The 23,629-nt window shown below is 45.1% G+C and overlaps 1 protein-coding gene across 2 annotated transcripts in view; it reads left to right on the forward strand.

Moving 5' to 3' along the window:
• Positions 1–23,629, forward strand: part of LOC105275856 (T-box protein H15) — a 45,689-nt gene that overhangs the window by 18,933 nt on the left and 3,127 nt on the right. For both annotated transcript variants that reach the window (XM_011333016.3, XM_011333017.3), the window contains exons 2-5: positions 356–611; positions 4,476–4,749; positions 7,859–8,023; positions 23,327–23,403. In XM_011333016.3, the coding sequence (XP_011331318.1) occupies positions 356–611; positions 4,476–4,749; positions 7,859–8,023; positions 23,327–23,403 (772 nt within the window). The remainder of the gene's footprint in view (positions 1–355; positions 612–4,475; positions 4,750–7,858; positions 8,024–23,326; positions 23,404–23,629) is intronic.

Here is a 23,629-nt window from a genome sequence, read left to right on the forward strand (position 1 = left end):
CGTCAATGACACGGCAGTGATAAATGCCGGTCCTTAAACGCGGCTGCCTTCTCTCGAAGAGAGGTTTTACTGCACGCTTCAACGATCCTCGATTTTTATATCGGATCGTGTCGGAAGCGGTTTCCCTCTCGCGGTCGTTTCCGGTTGTGCAGCCGGGATGGCGGAGTGCTAATGACGAATAAAAACCGCGGCCGTAAGACGGATAATAATTCACAATAATGACTGTGACGAATAACATTCTGGGAGATAATTTATTACCAGGAACGCGGACCTCTCATGAATTATATTTCTGTACTTTTATCGAGTTTTTTGCAAGAATAACCGTTAACTAGAAAACTCAAAATGTGAATTGCAGAAAGGGAAGCTAGCGGTTCTGGGGTCGTTCGCAGTGCTCCGCCGGTTTCCGAGACGATCAACGCCGAAGACGAACCGGAAACGGACGATACTGGCAGCACTAGCGGGAAGGGCGTTTCGCCGGTGGTGAACCCTTTACTCCAGGAGCGCTCGAATTGCGAGGAGCTCAGGCACGTGGTGTGCCACCTGGAGACCAAGGATCTCTGGGACAAGTTCAACGAGCTCGGCACGGAGATGATCATCACAAAGACCGGCAGGTAAGTTCAAAATACTTCGACTTATCAACTTCCGCTGTCTAACATGATGATTGATGTCTGGATTGTCATGCTGATTTATTTATCGGCACGAAGCAAATAACGCTAATTCTCGAAATTGACATCGATAATTTTTAATCGCGCGACAATCGCAAAGCGATCGATAATTCATTCGAATCGCACGCCATTTACAGTTATCTTTGCGTAAATTCGATGTGATAGATATTTTAATGTAATGTGTAAAAAGAAAAATATTTTAGTTTGTGAAACTAAATTTTCGATTTACTCCGCGATGATGCGAAAAGACAAGTGCGCGTTTCACAACGCGATTAATCGAAAGATCGCAGGCGGAAACAATTCCAACCACGTTCCTCGGGGGGGGGATAAGCGCGATCCCCGAGGCAACCAGATGCTCCATGGGATTCCCTCGGGACGATGTACCACTAATGCATCGCAGGCTGGATTTCTCCTGGACAACGTCGGGGGCGATTGACTCTTTCTCATTACTCGCGGCCGCTCACCCCTTCGGTTCTCGCCCTGAAACCGCCGCCACCGCCGCCATCGCCCCGGGGCGATGTCGCTGCAAACTCAATCACGTCCTGCCACGGGTCACGACACGACACCCACGAAAATTCCCAAGAGGGACCCGGCGATAGAAACGAGCTAGGGTTAGGGCGAGAGGTGTCGTTACCCTGAGCAAGCTGTCACTCGCCTGACATGTTACACCGAAACATAAGCAAACGTCCTAATCGCATGGAAATTACGATCCTTTAATCGGCGAAAGTTGAATGGGGAAAAGAATAGAATGAAATAATTCGGAGAGCAATTGGAAGGAATACGAAATTCGTTTTAAATTGATCTTTCACTGTTACAATTCAATTGGACTGAAACACGAAAAGATAAAAGGATGGAAATTGATGCCAAACTTTAAAAGAATCCGGTTTTTTATCATCATTTTGAAAATATACCAACCAAGACCAAGACTTCAAAATTGGCTCAAAATTTTCAGTTACATGAGTCTTTCTCAAAGTTTTACTTTATCAACTTTCATAAAATTTTTATTTGCGAGAGAAAATTTAGTTTTAAAGAGACGAGGGAGAAAGAAAATTGGCGAGAGCATTAGCGAGTTCGATGCAGTTACCTGTCTTGTGATTAGTCGACATTGCTTGACGAATGTCGATTGCGATAACGCGGAATGGATTGCCAGCTTGGAAACCGCAAAACTGGATAAAGACTCAAACATAAACCTGATATTGGGTCATAAATATAAAAACGCAGCGAGAAGCAATCGACCAAATGAGACGTAATCCTTGTTGCATATGCAGCATTTTGCACCCCTTACGGACCCTTCTCCGGAGGAATAAATCTTGTTATCCATATTCAATTGTGAATAACAAGATTGTAATATAACGCGGTGTATTGTACGGATAAAAGGATAAGAACATACAAATGTACTGCTCAGTATAATACAAAACTGTGAAAGAGTAAAGACTACCTGGACACCGGGAGCAGAAATAGAGGGGCGAGAGAGGAAGAAGGAGAATATAAAAAGCGGGGAACGAGCTGGTGGCAAGCGGCGGGTTAAATTGCTATATTGGCCGTCAGTCAATTAGTCGGGCCGGTGTAGAAACCGGGCGAGCTTATGCCAGTTTATAAGGGTCCTTGGGACGAGCGGTGGCGACCGGAGGCGTGAGGATTCGAGTGGGATCACACTGTGAGGGGAGAAGTCCTGGCGGGATCTCGCAGGGCTGCCTCTGCCTCTTCGCGGAAGGCGGTCGAGGAGTTTTATGTTCGCGTTCGTCTCGACTCGCGGTACGCCACCTTCCCCGGGCATATATCTCGGACTTAACGACGGAAATGCTAACTTTGGACGTGAAGTTAGCTAGTCGGCGAGAGATAATTCTTTATATCAAAGTGGTGGACTAGTTAGGAGCGATTAATTGCAGGACGCGAGATTCACTTTTATATTACGATAATTGGAGTAAAACAAAATTGCTAAAGAAATAAATTCATGTTCTATTGAAATAAGGGTCACGTCTTTAAGGGGAGGGTTACATGAACCGGCCCTGGATGGCAGTGTAAGATGGGGTGCGAGGGTGGTCGTGGAAGGATTCTCGAAGGAGCTCCGGGAAACTCCGGAAGCGAAGAGAAAGGAGGCGGAAAAGATGGAAGGGACGACGCGGCCGACGCGCACCTAATTGCCCGCCACGACGGGCAACATCCCTGCTCTTTATTCGTCGTCAGTTTCCCTCCTCGTCTGCGGGAGGTGTTCGTTCCTCCAGCCGGCTGCGCGCCTACTCGTGCGTCGGTAATTAGATCTGAGTCTTAGTGACGCCGGTCGTCGCGCTCCCTTCAGCCGTCAACTTACCACCCCTTATCGTCTCTCCGCCACTTTCCGCCACTAGGCAAACTCGAGGCTCCCCTCTTCCGACGACTTTTCCTCCTTTTAACCTTCCGCCCCATGTTCCGTCTTCCATTATGCTTCCTGAACCATTCGCTTTCTATTGGAATATTCAAGGCAGAATTCGATTATTTTGGAGTTCTTATATATTTAGCAATTTTGTGTAATCTGTGCCGCATATTCGGCGAACATAATTCGTCGTATAGATGAATAAATTATTAAATGTTTTAGATATTAGACTTTTATTCAATAAATATGTAATTTAAATTTTGTAATACACACACACGCAAGCTATATTGTTTAAGCATTTTCTTAAGGTTTTCTATCGCGGTTTGCAGTGTTAGATCAAAAGATCTAGGTGAAATTCCGGGAGCGCGTACTGCACGTCAAAAGGATCGTCCCTCATTTTTAAGGATCTTCGCGCTCCCGGAGCTGAGATCAGAGTCTTTGAGAGACACGTTCTCTACAAAGCCACCTTTCATAGCACGGTGAGGTGGGAATTTGGCGGATAATCCGGTCGAAAGAAGTCGCAGGCGTCTCCGAAGCTTGTGCTCGTGTCACGAGAGAAATGGTCGTGCGAAAGGGGGAAAAGGGAAGGGTTGAAAATCAGGCAAGGGCGAGGAAGAGCGGTAACGGGGTGGAGAGCGACGAAGGCGAGGGGGCCCCAAGCTTCTCCCTCGTTCAATTCATTAACAAAAGACGGCTTGATAAATAAAAGCATTACTCACACTCGTGGCGCTGGCGGGATGAATGCATACCGAGTCGACAAGGACCGAGGAGAAGACGTAGATAAGATCGGCGGGTGTCCCCGCGTTTTAGTGGTCAAGCAGCGGGGGGCCCGACACGGTATTAATGTTTGGCCTCCGAGGCAAAACATTCACGCCAGATCCCCTGGTCCCCGCGACACCTTCACCACTAACCACCAGTCTGGGCCCATCGCGTCCTCTCGTCCCTCGTCTCCCTCCCGTATCTTCTCGCTCCATTCTCTTCTCGTTGGTGACCGTGAGCGGGTCAACCTTAAAATTATCGCCAATCATCCCGGGTCATTGATTACTAGAATGCAGCAGACTTATATTCTGTAAAATCTTGAAGAAAGGTTCTAGTTCTGTCAAAGCTTACAGTTGACTTCAACTAATATTTGTCAATGTTATCTCGAAGGCTGTGTATGGTTCATCGTGGAATCGATAGGAAATTATTCGTGGTTTCTCCAAGTATGAGAATGGAATCGAGTTAATGCATAATTAAGTATCTTAATTTAATTATTAAATGTCATAGAAATTTAATATAATTCATGATCTATAAAATCATCTCATTTTCTATGCTCGCGAGATATTCGACGAAAGCAGTTGGATATCTGATTCGTGACGATCGTGTCACGAATTTGATAGTGTTCAGAAGCAGTGTATTTAAAAGTCTGATCTGAATTTTGAAGATCACCTTTGACCGGTCTGTTCACGTTTGTGCAGGCGGATGTTCCCGACCTGTCGCGTCTCATTCAACGGGCTGAAGGCGGACAGTCGATATGCGGTTTTGATGGACATCGTGCCGGTCGACAATAAGAGGTATCGGTACGCATATCACAGAAGCTGCTGGTTGGTGGCCGGAAAGGCGGATCCGCCGGCGCCAGCCCGGCTCTACGTCCATCCGGACTCGCCTTTCACGGGCGAGCAGCTCCGAAAGCAGGTCGTCTCCTTCGAGAAAGTCAAGCTCACCAACAACGATATGGACAGGCATGGACACGTGAGTACCTTTCCCTTTTTCAGAGGCATGAGCCTTTTCAGCCCCTCTTTGTTCCCTCTCGTCAAGATCAATCGTTGAGCTACGAATTTATGTAAATTGGACGTCTTTGTCGTTTTGTCGTGTATTCATTTATTTCTGAGTTTCCAGTATTACATTTTCTCGTATGCCGGTCGTACGACATTTACATGATATCTCGTTAAAATATTTAAAACACTTTCCTTCAGTTTTACGATATAGGATAGATAAAGACAAGAGTAATAACGAAAGTTTATATTAGTTATACCGTTGATCGAATTCAATTTATTAAATTAAGAAAACTGTGAATAAAAACTTAATAGTTCAACGCTGATTATTCCGTATGAATTATCTTCATACTTCCGGCATATCCATGTCAGCTCGCTATAAAAAGCCAATTCCGACGAAGTGCAGACTCCAATTCGCATTACGGCGGATGTGTTAAGTTTCTTATTAAATTAATTAATTAATAAGCTTCCTCCATCCGTCTATTTCTCGCGCCGAGGCATCCGGTTAATTCCTCGTGACACTTGTCAGACCGCCGAGAAGATCGACCTTTATTATTAAGCTGTTATAATGGCAGAATGAGTAACTTAATTGTGCGCGTTTACGTCCTAACGTACATAGATTTCCCGACAACGATATAACGTGCCTTGCCGTCTGAATGATTCGCAAATCGATGAAAAGTGAATGGAACAAAGCTAGTAGACGCTTTCTTATTTCCTATCTAATTTAATCTTGGTATTAATTCATCTTTTCCAAAGGAAGAGAGATACACGCGGATTATTTTTCGTATGAAAATAAAATTGTAAGAATACATTAATTCATTTTATTTTTACATATTTTTATTTATTATATACAAAAAATATTCTGTTAGAGTTATTTTGGAATTTTATATGCTTAACTTGTACAGTGTAACATAAATTTTTACAATAAGACTTTATATATTATTAGAATTCTTCAAACTTCAAGAAATAACATTTTATACTTTTTTAGCAAGAACCGAGAAAATAGCATTCTTTTCCCGCATCTCGTTCGACTATTTTTGATTGTTACGCGTATGAGCACTTTATCGAACCGTCGACGTTTCTTTACAGACCGTTTCACAGAGAGTTTTCCACGTTCTCTCCATGATGGCAGACGTGGCCGATTCCGCGACAGCCCGCGCATTAAACTTTTACGCGTTACTCGGCGCAGCTGCGGCTAAAGCTACGACATCGTCGGCGTTGAAGACAGCGAGTGCACGCCTATCGCGTCCGCTGGTTGTTGCATTAATAAATCGACTGGCATCGATTGTTAGGTTCAACAAAGTTCAGCAAAGTGGAACGCAACACGGTGGCATTTTGCCTCGCATTTTGTCGCGGAGAGCTTTTACGTCGCATTTATCTTACCCACCTCTGCGTCTCTTCACGTCGCTCCTACGACACATTTTCCTTCGCGTAATTTTATTCCTCCGTAATCACACTATGACACAATTGGTTTGGGAGAGTTCGCAAATGGTGGAGTTCAACGGTGATGACATCGTAAACCGCTTCCGAGAACTTTTTGAAAAATGAAATTACAAGAAAAGACGAGGTGATAACGTATGACTAATCTTCCAACATGTAAAAGGGCAACACATTCACACTCGAAAAGAATATCATTATATGGAGAATTAATTGGCGCAATTTCTCATTTAGCTTTCTGTAATCAAAAAATCATTAGGGATGTCATCATCGCTGCTACGAGCTCAACTAATAGCGACGTACCGCGCAGAATGAAGAAAAATCGCGGAACGAAAATGAGAAAAATGATAAAACGAGTTTCATCGTAGCGCGATTTAGTCGCTCCGCGGGATAATTTGACAGTCCGTTGTCTCGTTTGTCATGAGACACGGGAATCTCAGCCGCGTCTTCGCCCTTCTCGTCCTTCTTCCTCGGTCTCCCGTACCTCCGTCTCATTGTCAGCCCGAGCTCCTCTTTCTCGCCGGCGCATCGGGGCCCTTAATTCATCGGATGACTGACGTAAATAGGAACTCCGATCGGGGCAGCGCTTCTTCACGGTACTCATTTTGTATTCAGGATATTACACGCTGCCAGACGCGGGCAAAGTGATTCTTTTGAACGGTAACGGGGAACGCGCCCCGGCCCGAAGTGCTCCTAATTCATACGCTTTTTCATGCCTTGGCCGACCTCCCCGTCGCCGTTAATGCTATGGCATACTCGATGGCTTCGTCGCCGATTCAGATCCCCGGTGCGACGAAAGTCGACGCAACGTGAAACTCGATGTAATCTCCGCCGCGTCTTCGGGAAAAGATGAGCCGTCAACGATCCGGGAACCTTAATGGGGTCCCGTCGAAATAAGGGCTGGATGGGAAACGCGAAGCACCAGGAGAAACGAAGAAACTGCCCGCACGCGTGTGACGATGTACGTATCGTTATCCATCCGTTTGGATCGTTCAGGTTGTCCGTTTCGGCTTTAATTGGACGAAATCGGACACCCGCGAATTTTGCGTTGGGAGATCTTCAGATTGCAATGCATTTTTATCCATGCCTTTGAATTATGACGTGACTCGGGCAGTTGTCGGGATTTCGCGCGTGATCGAAAATGGTAGTTTACGATAATAATAAAAAAAATGTTGATAATGTGCATGCACCATAACGGATCTTTACCGCATGATTGCTATTCATTTCTTCATAAACATTACATATCGACAAAAGATATCGAGTATAGAGTGTAATAAGTAATCATTGCATAATGTTCTCTTGTCTTTCTCTTTAATAATTTTCTATAAATTACATTACATCTAAAATGAATGATACAAGCCATCGATCGACAATGATTGATAGATCGCCTGTAACATCGTACACACTTGACACGCGATATCGAAGTGACGCGTGCCGTGAGTGTTTTTACATCGTGCAAACAAAATTGCAAAATGCTCCTCCCCGTCTACAATCCGATGAACCTGATGGTAAGCCCGTGCAAACGACGGGAAAGGGGGAAGCGTCTATTTGGGAAATCGAGCGTTCACCGGGCCCCCGCGTTTATTTGCGAACGTATCCCCCGTCATTAGTGGTATCTACAGCCGACAGTAAACCGAGACAATTTGCAGCTGGTGCTGAACTCCATGCACAAGTACCAGCCGAGGATCCACCTGGTGAAACGGCCGGACTCGGGCACGGCGAAGCCGATCATGGACCTCGAGAAGGAACCGCACAAGACCTTCGTATTCCCGGAGGCCATATTCACCGCTGTCACCGCCTATCAGAATCAGCTCGTAAGTTTCACTTTGTTTCTCGCTACCGTTACACTCTCGGCTTTCCTTTTGCTCTCACTGGCTCTCTTCCTCTTATTCCCTCTCTAGCTCTCTCTTTGTCCCTCTTTTTTTCGCTTTCTTTCGCTCGTAGCCGGTCCGTACATCTTCTGTCCGGTCGTCCGTCCGGTCGCCTCCGGTCCTGCGCGTCTCGCCACGTCTCGGCCACACGGGACTGGTTCCTCCATTTCGTTCGCCGCGGCTCTCTTTCATCCTCGATAATCGTTTCTGTCGAGAGCGAGCGACCGTGCGAAGACACTGGCGTAAGACACCTCGCGGACACGTTGGCGTTAAGCGATGCTGCGAACGCTGCATATCAGAACCGCGTTCGCTTTCTTCTTAAGTGCAGCGATTATACACGGATTATATATTTTGTAATTTTTTTAGATTATCTTCAAAACACGTAGTATTTGCTATTTCAATTTAATTGTTCGATAACAATTTTTCACATTAACATAAGCACAAAACGCGAATATATTCACGGAATTATTGTAATCGTAGTTTATGACGTATCTGAATCAACACAATTTTCCAAATTTTGTATTCTCATATATCTATTAACTGGTAGAATGTAATATAATGTAGAGATGCATAACGTGCAAGAAATATTATACTTGCTGAGATATTCTCGATGACTTTGACGAGGCAAACAAATTAGCAGGTATAACATCGATGAACGCACGAGTTTCCAGATAGTCTTGCCGCTGTGTTAAAGCCTAACTCAAAAGACGCAACAGTCATGGGGGGAATGCGACGTTTACCAGTCGTAGTGCCCGGTTCCCCGACGAGCTGTCTTCCGTGTCCAAGTTCAGATTCCATGTTCAAGCGCGCGCGAGAGAACGGCGGGCATTATCGTATTTCACGATAGTCGTTTAGAGCCGACCGCGACATCATGTGTGGTCCAGGTCAGCGTCGTTCGCATTCCACGGGCGTCGCGGCGCGTCCCGTTCCACCGCCACCGCTGCCGCCGTCGCCGCTACAATTTCGTCGTCCCCCTCGCGCTGCAGCAGCGGCTGGCATTTCGAACCTCGATGTAGGTAAGATCTATGATCTTCGGAGGCGACAACGGACAACTATCTGACTGCGTTTCCGATGTTTATCCTGGTCCCGTTTGATCGATCCCTCGTCCTTTTGCCGCGACAGGCAACGTGCCGGCTGCGGGTAGCTTACATTGGGGGATGACAGGCTTTTTTCGAAGGGAGAACATGCAGTTTGACTCCGACTCGGGCGAAATTCCACGCTTTGATCCTTGACGGATTATGACGCGCGTGTATATTGTAATTTGAATTGTTTCTGTCACATCAAGTCCAACTGACAGTCTGATCATTGTTGTGAGAAATTGTTCGCGGCAATAATATTTACTTGGAGGTTCTTTTGCATTTAGATTTTTAAATATATTGATTATTAAAGAAATGCAATAAATTGTCTGTTAACATTCTTAGATATATATAAATTTATTATTATAAAGTTTTAACACACATAAGACGCGATAATCATGATACTAATTACGATCGGCAGGTCTTAGCAATGATCCATCGGACTAAAAGTATAGCGAATGTTTACGATTCTGTTTTATCCATCAATTGCAAAACGCGTTTATTTCGTCTTGTTGGCGCTTCGACATAGACATTCTCACGAAGACTTCATTCGCTGATGGAGACGAAAACGACGGAATCGGCATCGTTGACTTTAACGGGTGGTCCCGGGGACCCTCGATGGCTACGGCGACGGCGACGATGACGACAACGACGACGACGACGACGACGAGAACGATGCGGCTGTTGATGATGATGATGAGGTGCGAAGAGACGCCCCGGCAATTACCTCCGGCCAGTTTCTCTTCCAGAGCGTCCTCTCTTTTGTGCATCTCGCTTTCTGCGTCCTCTTGCCGTCATTATCGTTCTTTGCGGTTTCCTCGTCGCCTCCGAGTTTCTTCCGTCGCCGTTCTTTTTCTCTCTCTTTTTTCCGCATCTTCGTGAAGAAACGCGACGAATGTCGTCGACCATTTCGTCGACATTTCGAACTTCGGAATGGTACTGTGATATTCTTTCGCGCTGAGCGGAAGTCACGACGATGAACCTTCACGCAAAGCTCATTAAGAATACTCCGAAAGATTTGCCGGAAGATTTCTGTATAAGAGATGCCTCAGGTCTATTCAGGAGTTTTCAGTAATTCTCCATAATATTCTTTTTCTTTTTATCAGAATATTCTGATCATCCGACGGTTATTAATGGCGGATAATTAATGATCAGCGTTAGAGCAAGTATGAAAAGGAATAGGGAGAGGCACGGTAAATTAGCCCTGGATTTTTCTGGCGGCATCATCGATCAGGACGAGCGTGCGCGAACATGGCGGTGCGCGCGAACGTCGCTGTCGCTGTGGCTTTTCAACGAGCTCGAAAATAGACGGGGTAGAGCAAGCGCAAAGCGGCGGGACAGAGGGAAAGAGGAACAGCGGAGGGCGATCACGAACGTCGACGGTGGGCGCCGCGTCGAACAAGAGCAAAGGAGAAGCAGGAGAACAGAGGTGCAGCGTGGAATGCACGTTAGCGAGACGTAGAAATGCAGCCGCGACGGACGACGGATTCTGCGGGGTAGATAGATAGGTAGATACAACTTGTTTACGACGTGAGACCTCGCACCACTCGAGATTCGGTGGAAAAGGAGGCTACAGTTGCGTTGACAAGATCGGGTTCGGTGATTAAAAAACCGCATATGGACGGATGGTTGAGCTACGGCAGTCTACAGGTCTGAAACAATCGTGAGGATTCTTCTTCGCGAGAATTAGCAGAAGTATTAACAACATTAATTCAGCATAATTAGAGATGACACAGATTTGCAAAAACAATGATAGTATTAATTTTAAGGTAGACTAATTTTCTTCATTTTTCTCTGAATTTATGTAATTCTAAAGGAATCCATCTGTCTCGTATATTCGATTACTACATTAACGTAATTAACATTAATGTAATAATTATTTAACGTTAACGTCTCTAGAAATTTTCAACGTACTAGGGTTAACAAAAAGGTCAAGGAGTACTCTTGAAATGCGAGTTTGCATGGTCAGTGCCAGGTCGCGGTTGGCTAGCGATGGCAAATGATCATAGCGTGTTGGTGCGAATTCTCCCCATGAGCGCTGGTGGATATCCACGTGTACAATTCATCGATTTTTGGCATGGATCCTCCGTAGTATGGATCCTCTTGGGGCGCTGGCTCGAAAGCCATTCGTCGCGGTTTACGCATTCCCCATCACTCATGGTCGTCGCGTCGTCTTAGTCATCGTCGTCGTAGTAGTCATCGTCACAGTCATCGTCGGGGGTGCTCGCTCGTTTAGTGTGGTCTGCCTTCTTTCCCGGCAATGCTGCGTATCGTTGCAGACGCTTTTTGCGCCTTCCCGTTCCCCGGCGGGCTTCCCGTTTCCCTTGCCGAGCCTCGTAACGACCTACGCGACCGACTCAATTCGTCTTTCTCGCTCGCACCACGTCATAATTCATAACGTAACTGCCGCCTCTCTTGCTTCCCTCCGGCCGCACTCGCCAGAGAGTTCCTCCATCCGTTCTGCCGGCTCCTTATCGCCTCCTGATGTCGCTCTTCTCTCTCTTTCTCTCATGGTGGTCGTGCTGCTCGCTGTCCTCCCCCTTATTCTCCTTTCCGTCGTTGTGGACATCCATTATGCGAGCTAACGCTTCCACGATCGGCCTCCGTCGGCGATTGTGGTGGCGTTTCTCGCTTCCTCGATATTTCTTCAGTGAAAATGTGGGAGGTATCCGGTACTTTCGGGGTAGATAAATTGAAAGGCAGTACCGGAGTGAGGTTGTCCCGGAAAATGGAAGACTTTCACGATGCTAATAAGTCATTTATCATTTATAATATCAAGGAGACTTGATCTTAATATAGTTACAAACTCAGTTCTCTCTTTCTCCCTCTTTCTCTAAGACGTTCGGTATACAAAATAAATATATAAAGAGGGATAATTTTCTATTAAAGTTTTACTAACAATAAGGGGAAATCGAATTCAGGTTGAATTCAAACTGAAAGGCCCAAGTCTTCCGCTTCTTCGATTCACTTGCCAGCGTGAAGCCCGTTGTCGCAGTCGTTTTCTGGTCGTCGTTCATTATTTGCGTCAGCGTTCACGCCACCGGACTTGAGTCACTTTCGTTGCTTTGCATTTATTTATCGACGACGATGTCACAGTCGACGCTTTCGTCGTTGTCTATTATCCGCGGTCCGTGCGCTTTGCACTCGCTTTCGGTGCTTCCGTACGCCTTCTACTTTTAGAGATTTATTTGTCAACAAGGTAGCTCTTGGTGCTTTGTAGTATTCTTGATGATCATGTTAGAGGAAACCATCGTACGACGAGCTCGAAGTTTCTTTGATTGTCCGCGATGTTGCAATCCATTTTCATCTGTTCTGCTTTTAATTGTCGTCTTTATTAAGCTCAAATCTCTTTGACTGCCCGCAACTTACATACTGTATTTCTTCGACGCTGAAATTGTTGACTCTAGGTCGGCTTTAAATTCCCAAATTACGTAAATCAGCCATAGTAAAAGAGCGTAATGAAAATTGAAGACTAGATATTAATGCAAATTAAACGCATTAGAAAATGTATCAAGCTTGCTAAAAATATAGCTGTTTTATTCCATCAAATAAATAATGAAAGTGCTGGAATCGAATACTTGAGCATTCACTGGTATTATTTTATTTTTTTTAAATCTCGTATAAAATAATATTAATTATATTTTTTTATTATCTTTATTACGCCATTTTTAATGCAATTTTATAAAGTTCTTAATCAAATTACTGTAAGATTTTGAGAGATACATGTAACGAAGTACAGCTTTCTTCTGTATCTATTTTTATTATACCAGGCTCCAAAATTTAAAAACAAGAAAGTCTGAATAATTCGATGAAAAGAGAGGTAGAAGTTGATTACCCTGCACTTTGAGTTGGAATCGAAGTAATTATGGTAATCACACAAAATTATCTTATGGGGCTTACTCCTGGAGTACATAATAAATGATGCCGTTTTCCTTCTTTCCTCTCTTCAACTTTGTTTCTTACTCCATGGCAAAATTAAAAAGTGACGCGCAATGACTGCGCGCGTTTCAGTTCCGAGTACCTAATTGTACAAAGCGCGGTACGAAGACGCGACATACAAAGAAAGGCTCTTGATAATTATGCGATTACGAATAATTATCCGGCGTCGCAAGAGGACGCCATGTCCTGCGGATGCACCGTTTCCATGCACCTGATATACCCGGTGATGTAATTGCGACGTTTAACGACGTGTTTGCTCACGCTCGCGGTTGCACGTCGTCGTGTCCTCGCAGGATGCGCAGCTCTCCCGCCTGCAAAATTGCGGTAAATTAGGTGCGTAAGTGCACATTAACAGTAAATGAGCGTGGTTTCCTTTGCAATCGACGCGATACGGAAGTTCCGTTCAAGGTTGCAAAACGTCATCGGGCATCATCAAAATGGTTCGTGTTCTGCGTCGTTTTTTATTTCCGTCTTCGTGACCACAGCAATTCTCGTTAACGCAAACTCCACGAAGACTCCGGCATCATTTCATTATAAAATGATATCACGGCGGACATTGGTAAACAGGATTACAGATAACTAGAAATCGCCTGAAACATGGAGGAGCATCGATCGTGTTTTTCTCAGAGTTTGCCGAAATAAAGTCGCTGAAAAAGATAGACATGTTGGCTAAATTCACGATCTAACGACACGCCAGAAATAATCGCTCGGCAGCGCCATAAACTCGTCGGTAGTCCTATGTAGGGCAATGTCCAAAAATATGGGCGACCGTGCGCCTTAACAATCGCCATATGTGTCGGGCAATAATTCAGACACTTGCCACCGCGCTCGAGCATTACCAAATGAGCCGAGCGAGTCAAAGAAATAAAAATGAAACGCTGGAAGGAAGAATGAGAGCAGGAGTGAGAAAGGGACGGAACAGAAGAAAAAGAAATAAAGAAAAGCAGGCAGAAAGCAACAGAAAACAGAGAGCAATCGTATTATAACAAGGGATTTCGAGAAGAACATCCTCAGATCCTTGAATCTTGCAATATTTTTTAGAGATCTGTAAAGACCTTCAAGATTTAAAAATCTTAGCATATTTCTTGATTTCTAGATTTTTGAATAATTACAGATCAGCGATTTAAAAAAACGGACCGTTTATATTGCACGCTTGCGCTTTATTTTTTATTTTTTGTTTTTTCCTTGGACCAAACTACTCTCCGATTCCTGAATAGACATCACTTATATCGGTTCTTCACTTCTGGATCTCCGATCGTTCGTGTCCCCTTCGTTTTTCCTTGATCAAGGTCGAGAAGATCGACGTTCAAGAAAGGAAGAAGGAAGCAGAAGAGGTCGAAGAGGCAGGGGGCGATGGTTTTAGTGGCTGCAGGCGTCGGCGTCGGCGCGGGCGCGAACGAAAGAAAACATAAATAATCGCGTTCAAATGAGACAGGAGGAGGAGATGGAGGAAGAAGAAGAAGAGGAAGAAGGGCTGAGCCCCCTCACGAAGCCACACACGGCGGCTGTGTGTCTCGACCTCATCGAACCTGATGGCTGCCTGCATGCGTGGCTACGCTACTCCGCCCTCTCTCGTCGCGCTCGCGACCCTGAAAAAGAAGCTGACACGGAGGACGACGTATCGTCACCGTGATGCCACACCGAACCCTTGAATCTTCTCCCCGTTCGCACCCGTAGACGACTTATCTCGCGATCAACGCCGTCAGTCCGTCGTCCCGAACGAGTTATCTCGCTGCCGAATATCGCTCGTCCGACACCTCGGGCGGGATACCACGCGATCCGATGTTCTTCAGGGCCTTGGACGGACTATATTAGAGTGCGAGTGCGAGAGAGGGTTAATTAATTCGCATCCCGGCCGAAGCAACACGCGTGTCGCGTGAGCAGAGATTAAAACCCGCTTCCGCTCGTCGACGTCGAGGCGACGTTAATGATCACGTTCGCATCGCACTTTTCTCGGCTTCTCGGGGCCCTTCGATACCGACGACGCGCGGCTGCGCGTCGGGAATTAACGCTCAAGTGGTCGCGTGAATTTTCATGAGCATACTGCGATATCCCAGCGTGTATCAAAAGCATTACCGATATCATAGACGGATGTTTCTTTCATTAATACATATATAAGATACTTCAGAGATCTTACGATTGTAATTTTAATAAGGAATTGAACGACTAAAAAGGAATGTCGGTCTCTTTTCATCTAGAATATCGCACGATAAGCTCTAAAGGAAAGAAGGAAAAAACCTTGCAATAGAATATAAAAAGTTTTTGAATTTTTTATATTTTATTTTTATAATTAACAATTTTTAATTTTATAATTTAAGTTTTATATTTTTAATAATAAAATTTGAATTTTCCAAGATTTAAATTCACAAATTTAATTACTCAGATTAACATTCATATTAATAATTTTAATTAATATCCAAGTTTATGATATTCAATAATGGATATATAGAATCTTATTTCACTATTATATCAAATTTGATTATACTATTCTAAGTAAATTATTTAATTAATGTTACGAAGATAGAAGACCATTGGAATCGAGCTCCTAAAACTCGCAGCGAGATCGCGGACTTTGGGACCACCCCGTTGAGAAAGGGCGTCGCATTTGGATTAATATGTCGCTCGCGACGGCGTGTCCGCGGGCGCGACGTATTTATAAATCAGCCGGCGTATGATAATTTAATTTTATCGCTAGTCGTCACCATAACGACAGCGCGGCGTTTCGGCGGCAAAGGGCGAAAAAAAGCGGCGAGATGGGCGAGCGAGCGTGGCGGCGCGAGCACACAAGCGGCACTAAATAGCGCGCCGAGCCGAGAGAGCGCGCGGGGACTCCTTCCTCAATGAGCGTGTCTCTATTAAATCTATTATTAGAGAGCCAGGTCTCGGGTGCGAAAGCATCCCTTTCAATTATCTACAGCTTCATTTCGCGCGGTCTTCTACCGGGTGTGCGACGCGGGGAGCGCGACTCGCGCGAGGGTACGATAACGCTCATAAGCTCCACGGACGAGTTTCGAGGATCGCGAGACTTGAGGATATTATCCGGGGATCTAAACGGCCTAGATCGGAGCATTGGAGGATCCAAGGGTTTAAGGACGCGAGGATTAGAGTATCAGAGGATCCGGGAAGTCGGGCTTCCGAAATTTGAGGACGTGAACATCGGAGGGTCCGAAAACTCGAGATTTCGAGGGAATGAGGATCTAAATAAGAGAAAACCCGAGATGCTGGAATATTCGAGGGTCCAGGTATTCCAGGATCCAAGGATTCACGAAGACCTACGAAGATCTCCATAGGAGGCACGGCGAACGCGTACAATTGGCAGACTTAAATATGAAGCGATTCCGAAAGCTAAGGATTTTAGGGTCTAATCGAGGATTTATTCGACGATCCAAAATGTACGATAGTCTAAAAATACGAGAATCTAGATAAGACTAATAGGTATTTGCGAATCATTCAGGAATGAGAACCCATATATAGACTGAAAATGTGCGTTGCGACGGAAAAAGAGACAGACTAACTATTACAAATGCCGCCAATACGCGGCACAATATAAAATATTAAAACATCAGATAACAACGTTCAGATTTCGCTCCGCGAATAAAATCTGTCCACGGTGTTTCTGTCAGCCTGATTAAAAATTAGTTAGACTGTCCATTACGGAATGTGATTTATTGTCGTGTAAGGTTGCCACTGCGATTAAGCGTGTACGGTAACGCAATGTTACGATCGCGTACTCATTTTGACGTGATCGACGCGCATCAGCGTCCCCGATAACGAGAGAGCCGCGTGCGTTCCTCGATAAACGGAATATTATCGTTGCGTGAAATAACGTCGACTTTATTCCACGGTAAACTGAAGTTTACGATGCTTATCCACCGCGTCGCCGGTCGCCTCTCGCGCAATTAGTCTTGCAAATTCGATTACGAGCGTGCGCCGGAACAATACTGCGAAGCGCTATCGAGCGATTATTAGAGAAGCCTTTAATCATCGAGCGCGCGCGCGTTACCAGCATTTTAATTTTAAATTGGCGTCGAACACGCATGCCTTCTCGTATTTTCATAATGGCTATCTTGCGCGCCATTAACGACTTTAGCTATCAAAAATCTTTTGCGAATTACTCCTGCCAGCAGAAATCGGCCGATTATTATTGAATTACGATGATCTTAATCGTCGTGAGGGAGAATACGCTACCACGCTCCATTGCAACGTAAATTGCACGACATTTAAATATTGCATTTTACCGAGATGCATTTTTTCTGTGTATCTTTTTATTATTATTATTTTGAACGCAAAGTATTAATAACTTGCCAATAGGAATTGATTCTGAAAGTACCAAGTTTTCGTCGCGATCTTAAATCATTCTTAGAACTCCAACTGACGATTTGAATTTATGTAAAAAAAAGAAAACAAATTCAGAGGCCACCTTTTGATGCTTTCAACCGATCGACTTCTTCCTCTTTCTCTCCTTTCTTCACGAAGAAATGCATTTCCTGATTCTGAGCCTGTTTGAACTTGCACGCGAACTACATCGGAACTGTGTCGGAACTGGTCGAACTGCGAGTGTCTATGGTGATATCCGGAACATCCAACGGGGCCTGCTCCGCCTACTGTGTTTGCAAATTCTCTCTCAATTTTCTTTGGCAGCCCGGCAGCCAGCTTCGCAGCTGGACATAATTGGCTACCTGTCCTTCGATCAGCCGTCTCGATCTGTCCTCGAGTCACCAGTCGGATAGCAATGCAGGCCTTTGACATGAGGGCTCTGCATGCGCTTCTGACAGAAAATTACTTTTCGCCACGCCGCGCCGCCTCGGAAACGCGCGAATTTTGCATTGAAGTTTTCGTCGCGTGACGCTCTTCAGAACTCGAAGCCGCGGCGCTTGCGAATATACTGGGTGTCCCATCGAGTGCAAAATATTATATGGCCATGTGCGTTAAGTGAATGTTAAACAGTTACCATTAAAAATGATTATATAAAAGATTTAGATGAAACTTACATTTTAATTTTTCAAAAATTTTGTAATTGGTAATTGACAGAAATAGTATATTATTTATGAAATATAGTATTATTTAAATATTTAACTTGCAGGACGCACATGTTTGATAGTCGGAATTTGTGAAAATATGAGACTTAAAATTGCCGTCGCAAAGAGAGCTCGACAGCGGCAAGACACCTTGTATACGAGGCTTTTTGTTCGTTGATTAGCCGACAGTAATGACGACGGCACCTTTCTGGACGATCGGCGTGGAGTGGGTTCTTGAAAATTACTTTGCGAGCACGGTATGCGACGTACGTACATACATCGGCGGCCGGCGTTTAAAGACAGCATCGGAGCATCCTTCCGCGGGAAGCAAAAAGGGCTGTATAAAAGGACGTGCGTGATGATGGCATGAACGTTTTCTCGCATCTCGTGAGCCGAGTTCGAAACTTTTATTTAGCTCCCTCAGATCTAAATGTGTCTCACATTTGAATCTTAAATAAAAATTTTCACGTTCTGATAATATGGAAACAATGTCTTTCGCAGCATTCTCTATTTTTACCAAAACTGAAAAATTTATGGGATTTCAAATTTCTAAGCCTGACAGTTCGTAAATTCTACAAATCAGCACACTTTATCGCCATCTTTCGTTTCATACAACTTTGATCTTATGTGATGTTCGTTTCTCTTCCATTAAGCATATTGGTCCCGCTCGATATTCCTACGGTTAGTCATTTCGTTCTCCCTAATGATTCACGATCGCGAAAGAGATCGCCGGACGTCTCGTTCGCACTTCTCGCACCACGAGTAACATGGCATGCGTTCCCATGCGTGGCGAAGCGTCATCTCTCGCGGATGCATCTCCCGCGAGGATTTATTCGCGTGCGGCGAACGATACGCTCGGGCATCGGGCTCGGTGGCTACCGAGCCGAGCAGAACGGCGTGCATGCGGGGCGAATTTATCACGCGGTGTACCACTCGCTGCGCGCTACACGGCCGACATCGTAAATCGGTCTGGGAAGTGGTCCAAGCGTTTGGTCGAGTCGTGTCAGCGAAACCGTATAACTTCGACGGGCCAAACGCGTTTGTCGGGAAGCTCGCGCCAGTGGCGTCGAGACTTCAACGCTGGAAATTCCGTCCGTCAACGTGGGACGGTAACACCTCCGTGTGACACATTAAATTAAATGATTTTTGATTTACAGTTTGTCCTGATTCTAGAATTCTGGTGTAAACGATGTCTTTGCGAATCTGTAAGTCCGTGCAGTTAGATTTACGAAGAGACAGTTGCAGAGTACTCTTCTACTTTGTATCTTCCTTTTCTTTCTTCTGTTTAATAAATTTTTAGATTGAATTTCAATATAGATTTTAACAAAGTCTGTTTTACGAATCAGCGTTAACAAATTTATAACGATCAGAATCTGAAATAGATAACAGGACTACTAGACATTCTTCATTTAATACCAAATAAAAACTTTTCATTAAACTTGAGAAAGATAAAAAGTTTTAAATACTAAAGATAGTGTGAGGGTAATTGACGTTTAATCAAATGTATGTGCATGAGAGAGAGGTATAACGCCACGCCATTGCGAGCCGGTGGACCCACCGTAAAGCAGAGCGCTCGACAAGAGTGTCGGTTGGTAAAGCGTGGTAAAGCGCCGATATCAAAGACCAGAAGTCGTTCTGAACTTGCGTCCGGTATATGCCGTCTTGCGGATCTCAAAGAGCAGCGGAATATCGCCAGCGATCCGCTCGTAAAGTGACGATGACGGCGACGGCGACGACGACAACGACGAGGACGCGAATCGTCAGGCGGGCGACGGATGACGAGAGGCGAATGCAGACAGAGAGGAGATGTAGGACAGAGACGGAGGTGGCAATGTTGTCGAGGAAACGACGATGCTGACGATGCGACGGTGCCGGTGATGGTGGCGGTGGCGGGCCAGATGTTTGGCTAATGATGTCAGCGGAATCGTAACTAAAAGCGAGGCGGCCCCGGGCTTAGCACCGGCTTAGTCTGAGCTTTGAAGGAAAGAGTCTTATTACCGTGGGGCCTGCACGTGCTGCTCGTGAGCGCGAAACCGTAGGGTAATTGGACCACCCACTCGACACACCAAGAGTGCCACTCTCCGCTGTCTCTTTCACTCTTTCTCTCCTGCCTTTCTCGCCGCCTTTCTTTCTTCCTATCTTTTTTTTCTTCTCCCGACCTCCGTCGCCGAGGACGCGAAAACGGCGGCGAGCTTTCGACGAGCAGATAAACTGGAAGTCGCGCGACAGCTTCCAGTCCTGGCAGTCGCCGATGCGGCGATGCGCTCCTGCCTGCGACGAACACGCGGAAGGAAATGCTGACGCGTGTCTTCAGACTTATCGCGAACACCGGTTTACCACGAGTCGTGAATCATCGCACTACCGATAAACGCGGTGTGACGGGAACAGGCTGTCATGGCTGCTTCATGTAAGAGCGTTGATCGTAGATTATAGATGTTGCTACGGAGCACGTCGTATCTATCTGCAGTACCTCCTATGTCGCTAAATAACGGGATATACTGGGTCCATTTTGAAACCCATTACCTCCGTCTTTGTAGAACACCATTACACGAAAATATAATCTGATGCTGTATTATTGCATTTTTGATTATGCAGGTATATGCTAATTTGCATCACGGAAACACGTGATTCTTCCGTGTCAAATCGCGTTGTTAGGTCCATACATTTAATTACATCTATAAATACACATTAGATACATAGATTGAGAAAGCCATGATAAGAAGTATCATAATTTCTATTTTCCGCGCGATAATCTTCCTCGCATAATTGGGCTATTATCGCGGAAACTGAACGCCTCGTTTGCTTCCGAGTTTTGGGACAGTACAAATTAATTGGACCACCTACCGACAAACCAGAGTTGCGACAAGCGGCTCCCTTTTCCAAATAAATACGCGCGTGTTGCGCCTTGTCTCGGGTAAACTGGGGGTCTTCCGAAAGACATCGGTGCTCCAAGTCGTAGCAGCAGAAGCGTGTCGTTCAAGCGAACCGCACCACATCTCGTCCGTGACACTCGACCCGGAAGGCAAGGCTGATTTATGCCTGCTGGCATGCCGGACGGAAATTGGATGGGTCCGTTTCGAGAGATATCACTGTGCTTGTTTGACATTTTTATGCGCTACCGCCGGTGTTTTCCTTCGTTTGAGTGCCATCGTGTACACGGGAAGACGCTAATTAACGCGTCGTCTAATCATCCAATTACCAAGCACGGGCTAGCTTTCGACTGACTAACACCTTCAGCATCTGGGAAGTTTGTCAAAAAACAACGTGCGTTCGTGCCATTACAACATTCATTGTGAAGACATAATTAATTCTTTAAAGACGTATTACACTGATTTATTTCAGTTTTCTATAATGAACTGATTCTTTATTATTTTCATGATTTTTACTTTGATAAATATGATTGATAATAATGTACGCCATTTATTTTAAAGACGATACAAATTCACTTGAGAATATATTGCCAGGACTAAATCACATCAGTTTATGTTTTGCAATTTTTCCGTTTATTCTTATCTTCTCTACATCTTGCTGTGGAATTTGCAATTAATAATAATTATTATAATTCAAAAATAACTATACAGCATTACGCAGAAGACAGCTAGATAAAATATGAGAAGCTTTCACGGTACGTGCCAAGCACGTGCGATGCGTAAATGCGCTTTCATGGTCCTGTGCGTCCTGTGACTTGCGAATGCTGACTCGTTTCGCGCTTAAACGTGCGGAAAATTTCGTTAGTGCAACAAGCTTATTTGTGTTTGGAAACTTCGCGACAGTCCGGGCAGGTATGGGAATCTGCTAACGAAATTCGTCTTGGTGAAGGCTGAACAAGGCATACAAGACGAGGGCAAGGGCGACGCCGGTTAGGTTGACGCCAGAGATCTCGAGAGCGGGGCCACCTGTGCATCCGTCAGCGTCGTGGGTGGGCACCGTAGGTAACGCGAAACACCCAACTTGGGGCGTACAGCCGACTTAGGGTAGATTTCCGTAGGGGCGGCACACACGGGAGAAAAAGAGAGCGATTGAGAGAGACAGAGCAGGAGGCAGATAGAGAGAGAGAAAACAGTCCGACCACTTAAGAGGCTACTACAAACGTGACGATGTGTAGTCCAACACGTAGACAAACTTTCTCGGATTTCCTGCGTCGTCGACCACCATGTCGTTCGACAATTCTTCAAGTGTCGAGCGCGAACAAAGCGTTCCTTTGCCCTCGCAGCGAGAGGGACTCGCTAACGTGACGAAGAGGATGCTCCAATGGATCTATTATGTAAAAATAGACGAGACGAGTAGAAAGAAAGGAAATCATTTATTAGATGTTTTGTGAGCAAACTTCTGAGCAAAGTCAGCATGTATCCGAGCTGACAACGAATGGTATTGTTATTGTAACTGCGAAAATGTAACTTTTTGAAAAAATTATTTATAGCTTCTTCTATGATGTCCTTTGTCTTTCGTGCATTCCTCATCCTCAAGCATGGAGGTATACCTACTTTTATTAAAACGTAGCTTACCTACCTGTATTATACTCGAATATTTCCGTTGCGTCTCCGTAACGTTTTTCATGTCTTTTTTGGAACTTTCGGATTAGCTTTTCTGGCTAATCCGAATTTTCCGATGGATAAAGTATAAGTATCTAATTTGTCAGAAGAGCATACCTCGAAAGACTAATCATTTATACTATATTTATATCGAGCAATATTGCGTTCACCGTGAAAGCAATATCCGATTCGCCTCGGATGATGAGAGTCACTTGTCGATGTGACTTTCTGCTGGCATTTTCTAGAAAAATCTCAGAGTCGGTGCATCATCCCCCTGATTCGCTCTCGTAACGCTCGCGAGGATTCCCGTGCATCAACGAGATGCTCCCCTATCTCTTCTCTGAAATCCCCCCGATTCCGCGCTTCCTCTATCCCCCCTGTCCCGTAACGGTAGGTACGTCGCTTCACCGCCTTCTTCTAATTTTACGAGCCGTTGACTCCCGATCGATGGAACGAACCGTTTCGAAACAACCGGCCGTTTTCCGCCACGCGCCGTTGGTCGTCCGGTGACGTAATTTTCCCTGAGCAGAGCTGCGCGCGCTGGGTGATTTTATAGTCTTACTCAGGGAATTTGCGAGAGATCGCGGATGTTAATGCCAGTCCGAGGGCGACCGAATCCTCCGATTGGCGATCCAAGGTCCGCCACGAACTAACCAACCGCCGCTTTTCCGCCTGTTACAGATCACAAAGCTCAAGATCGACAGTAATCCGTTCGCCAAGGGCTTTCGGGACTCATCCCGCCTTACCGACTTTGAGAGGTGAGTTACTTGACGACTTATGTTAAGAATGTTACGACGAGATCAAGTCCACAACAATGAAATCACTTTGAAATTACACGGATTTACTTATAAAGTCGACCTCGATCTGATGTTTCTCTTTTGTACAAATTCTTTGCCAATGTCATCAGGAATCAGATTTATATAATGCTATTGTCTCTATCTCTTCTAAATTATTTTACTTTAAACATGTAGCTGAATATATGGT

The sequence above is a fragment of the Ooceraea biroi genome, chromosome 11, assembly GCF_003672135.1.
Source record: "Ooceraea biroi isolate clonal line C1 chromosome 11, Obir_v5.4, whole genome shotgun sequence".
In the NCBI taxonomy this organism is placed as follows: Eukaryota; Metazoa; Arthropoda; class Insecta; order Hymenoptera; family Formicidae; genus Ooceraea; species Ooceraea biroi.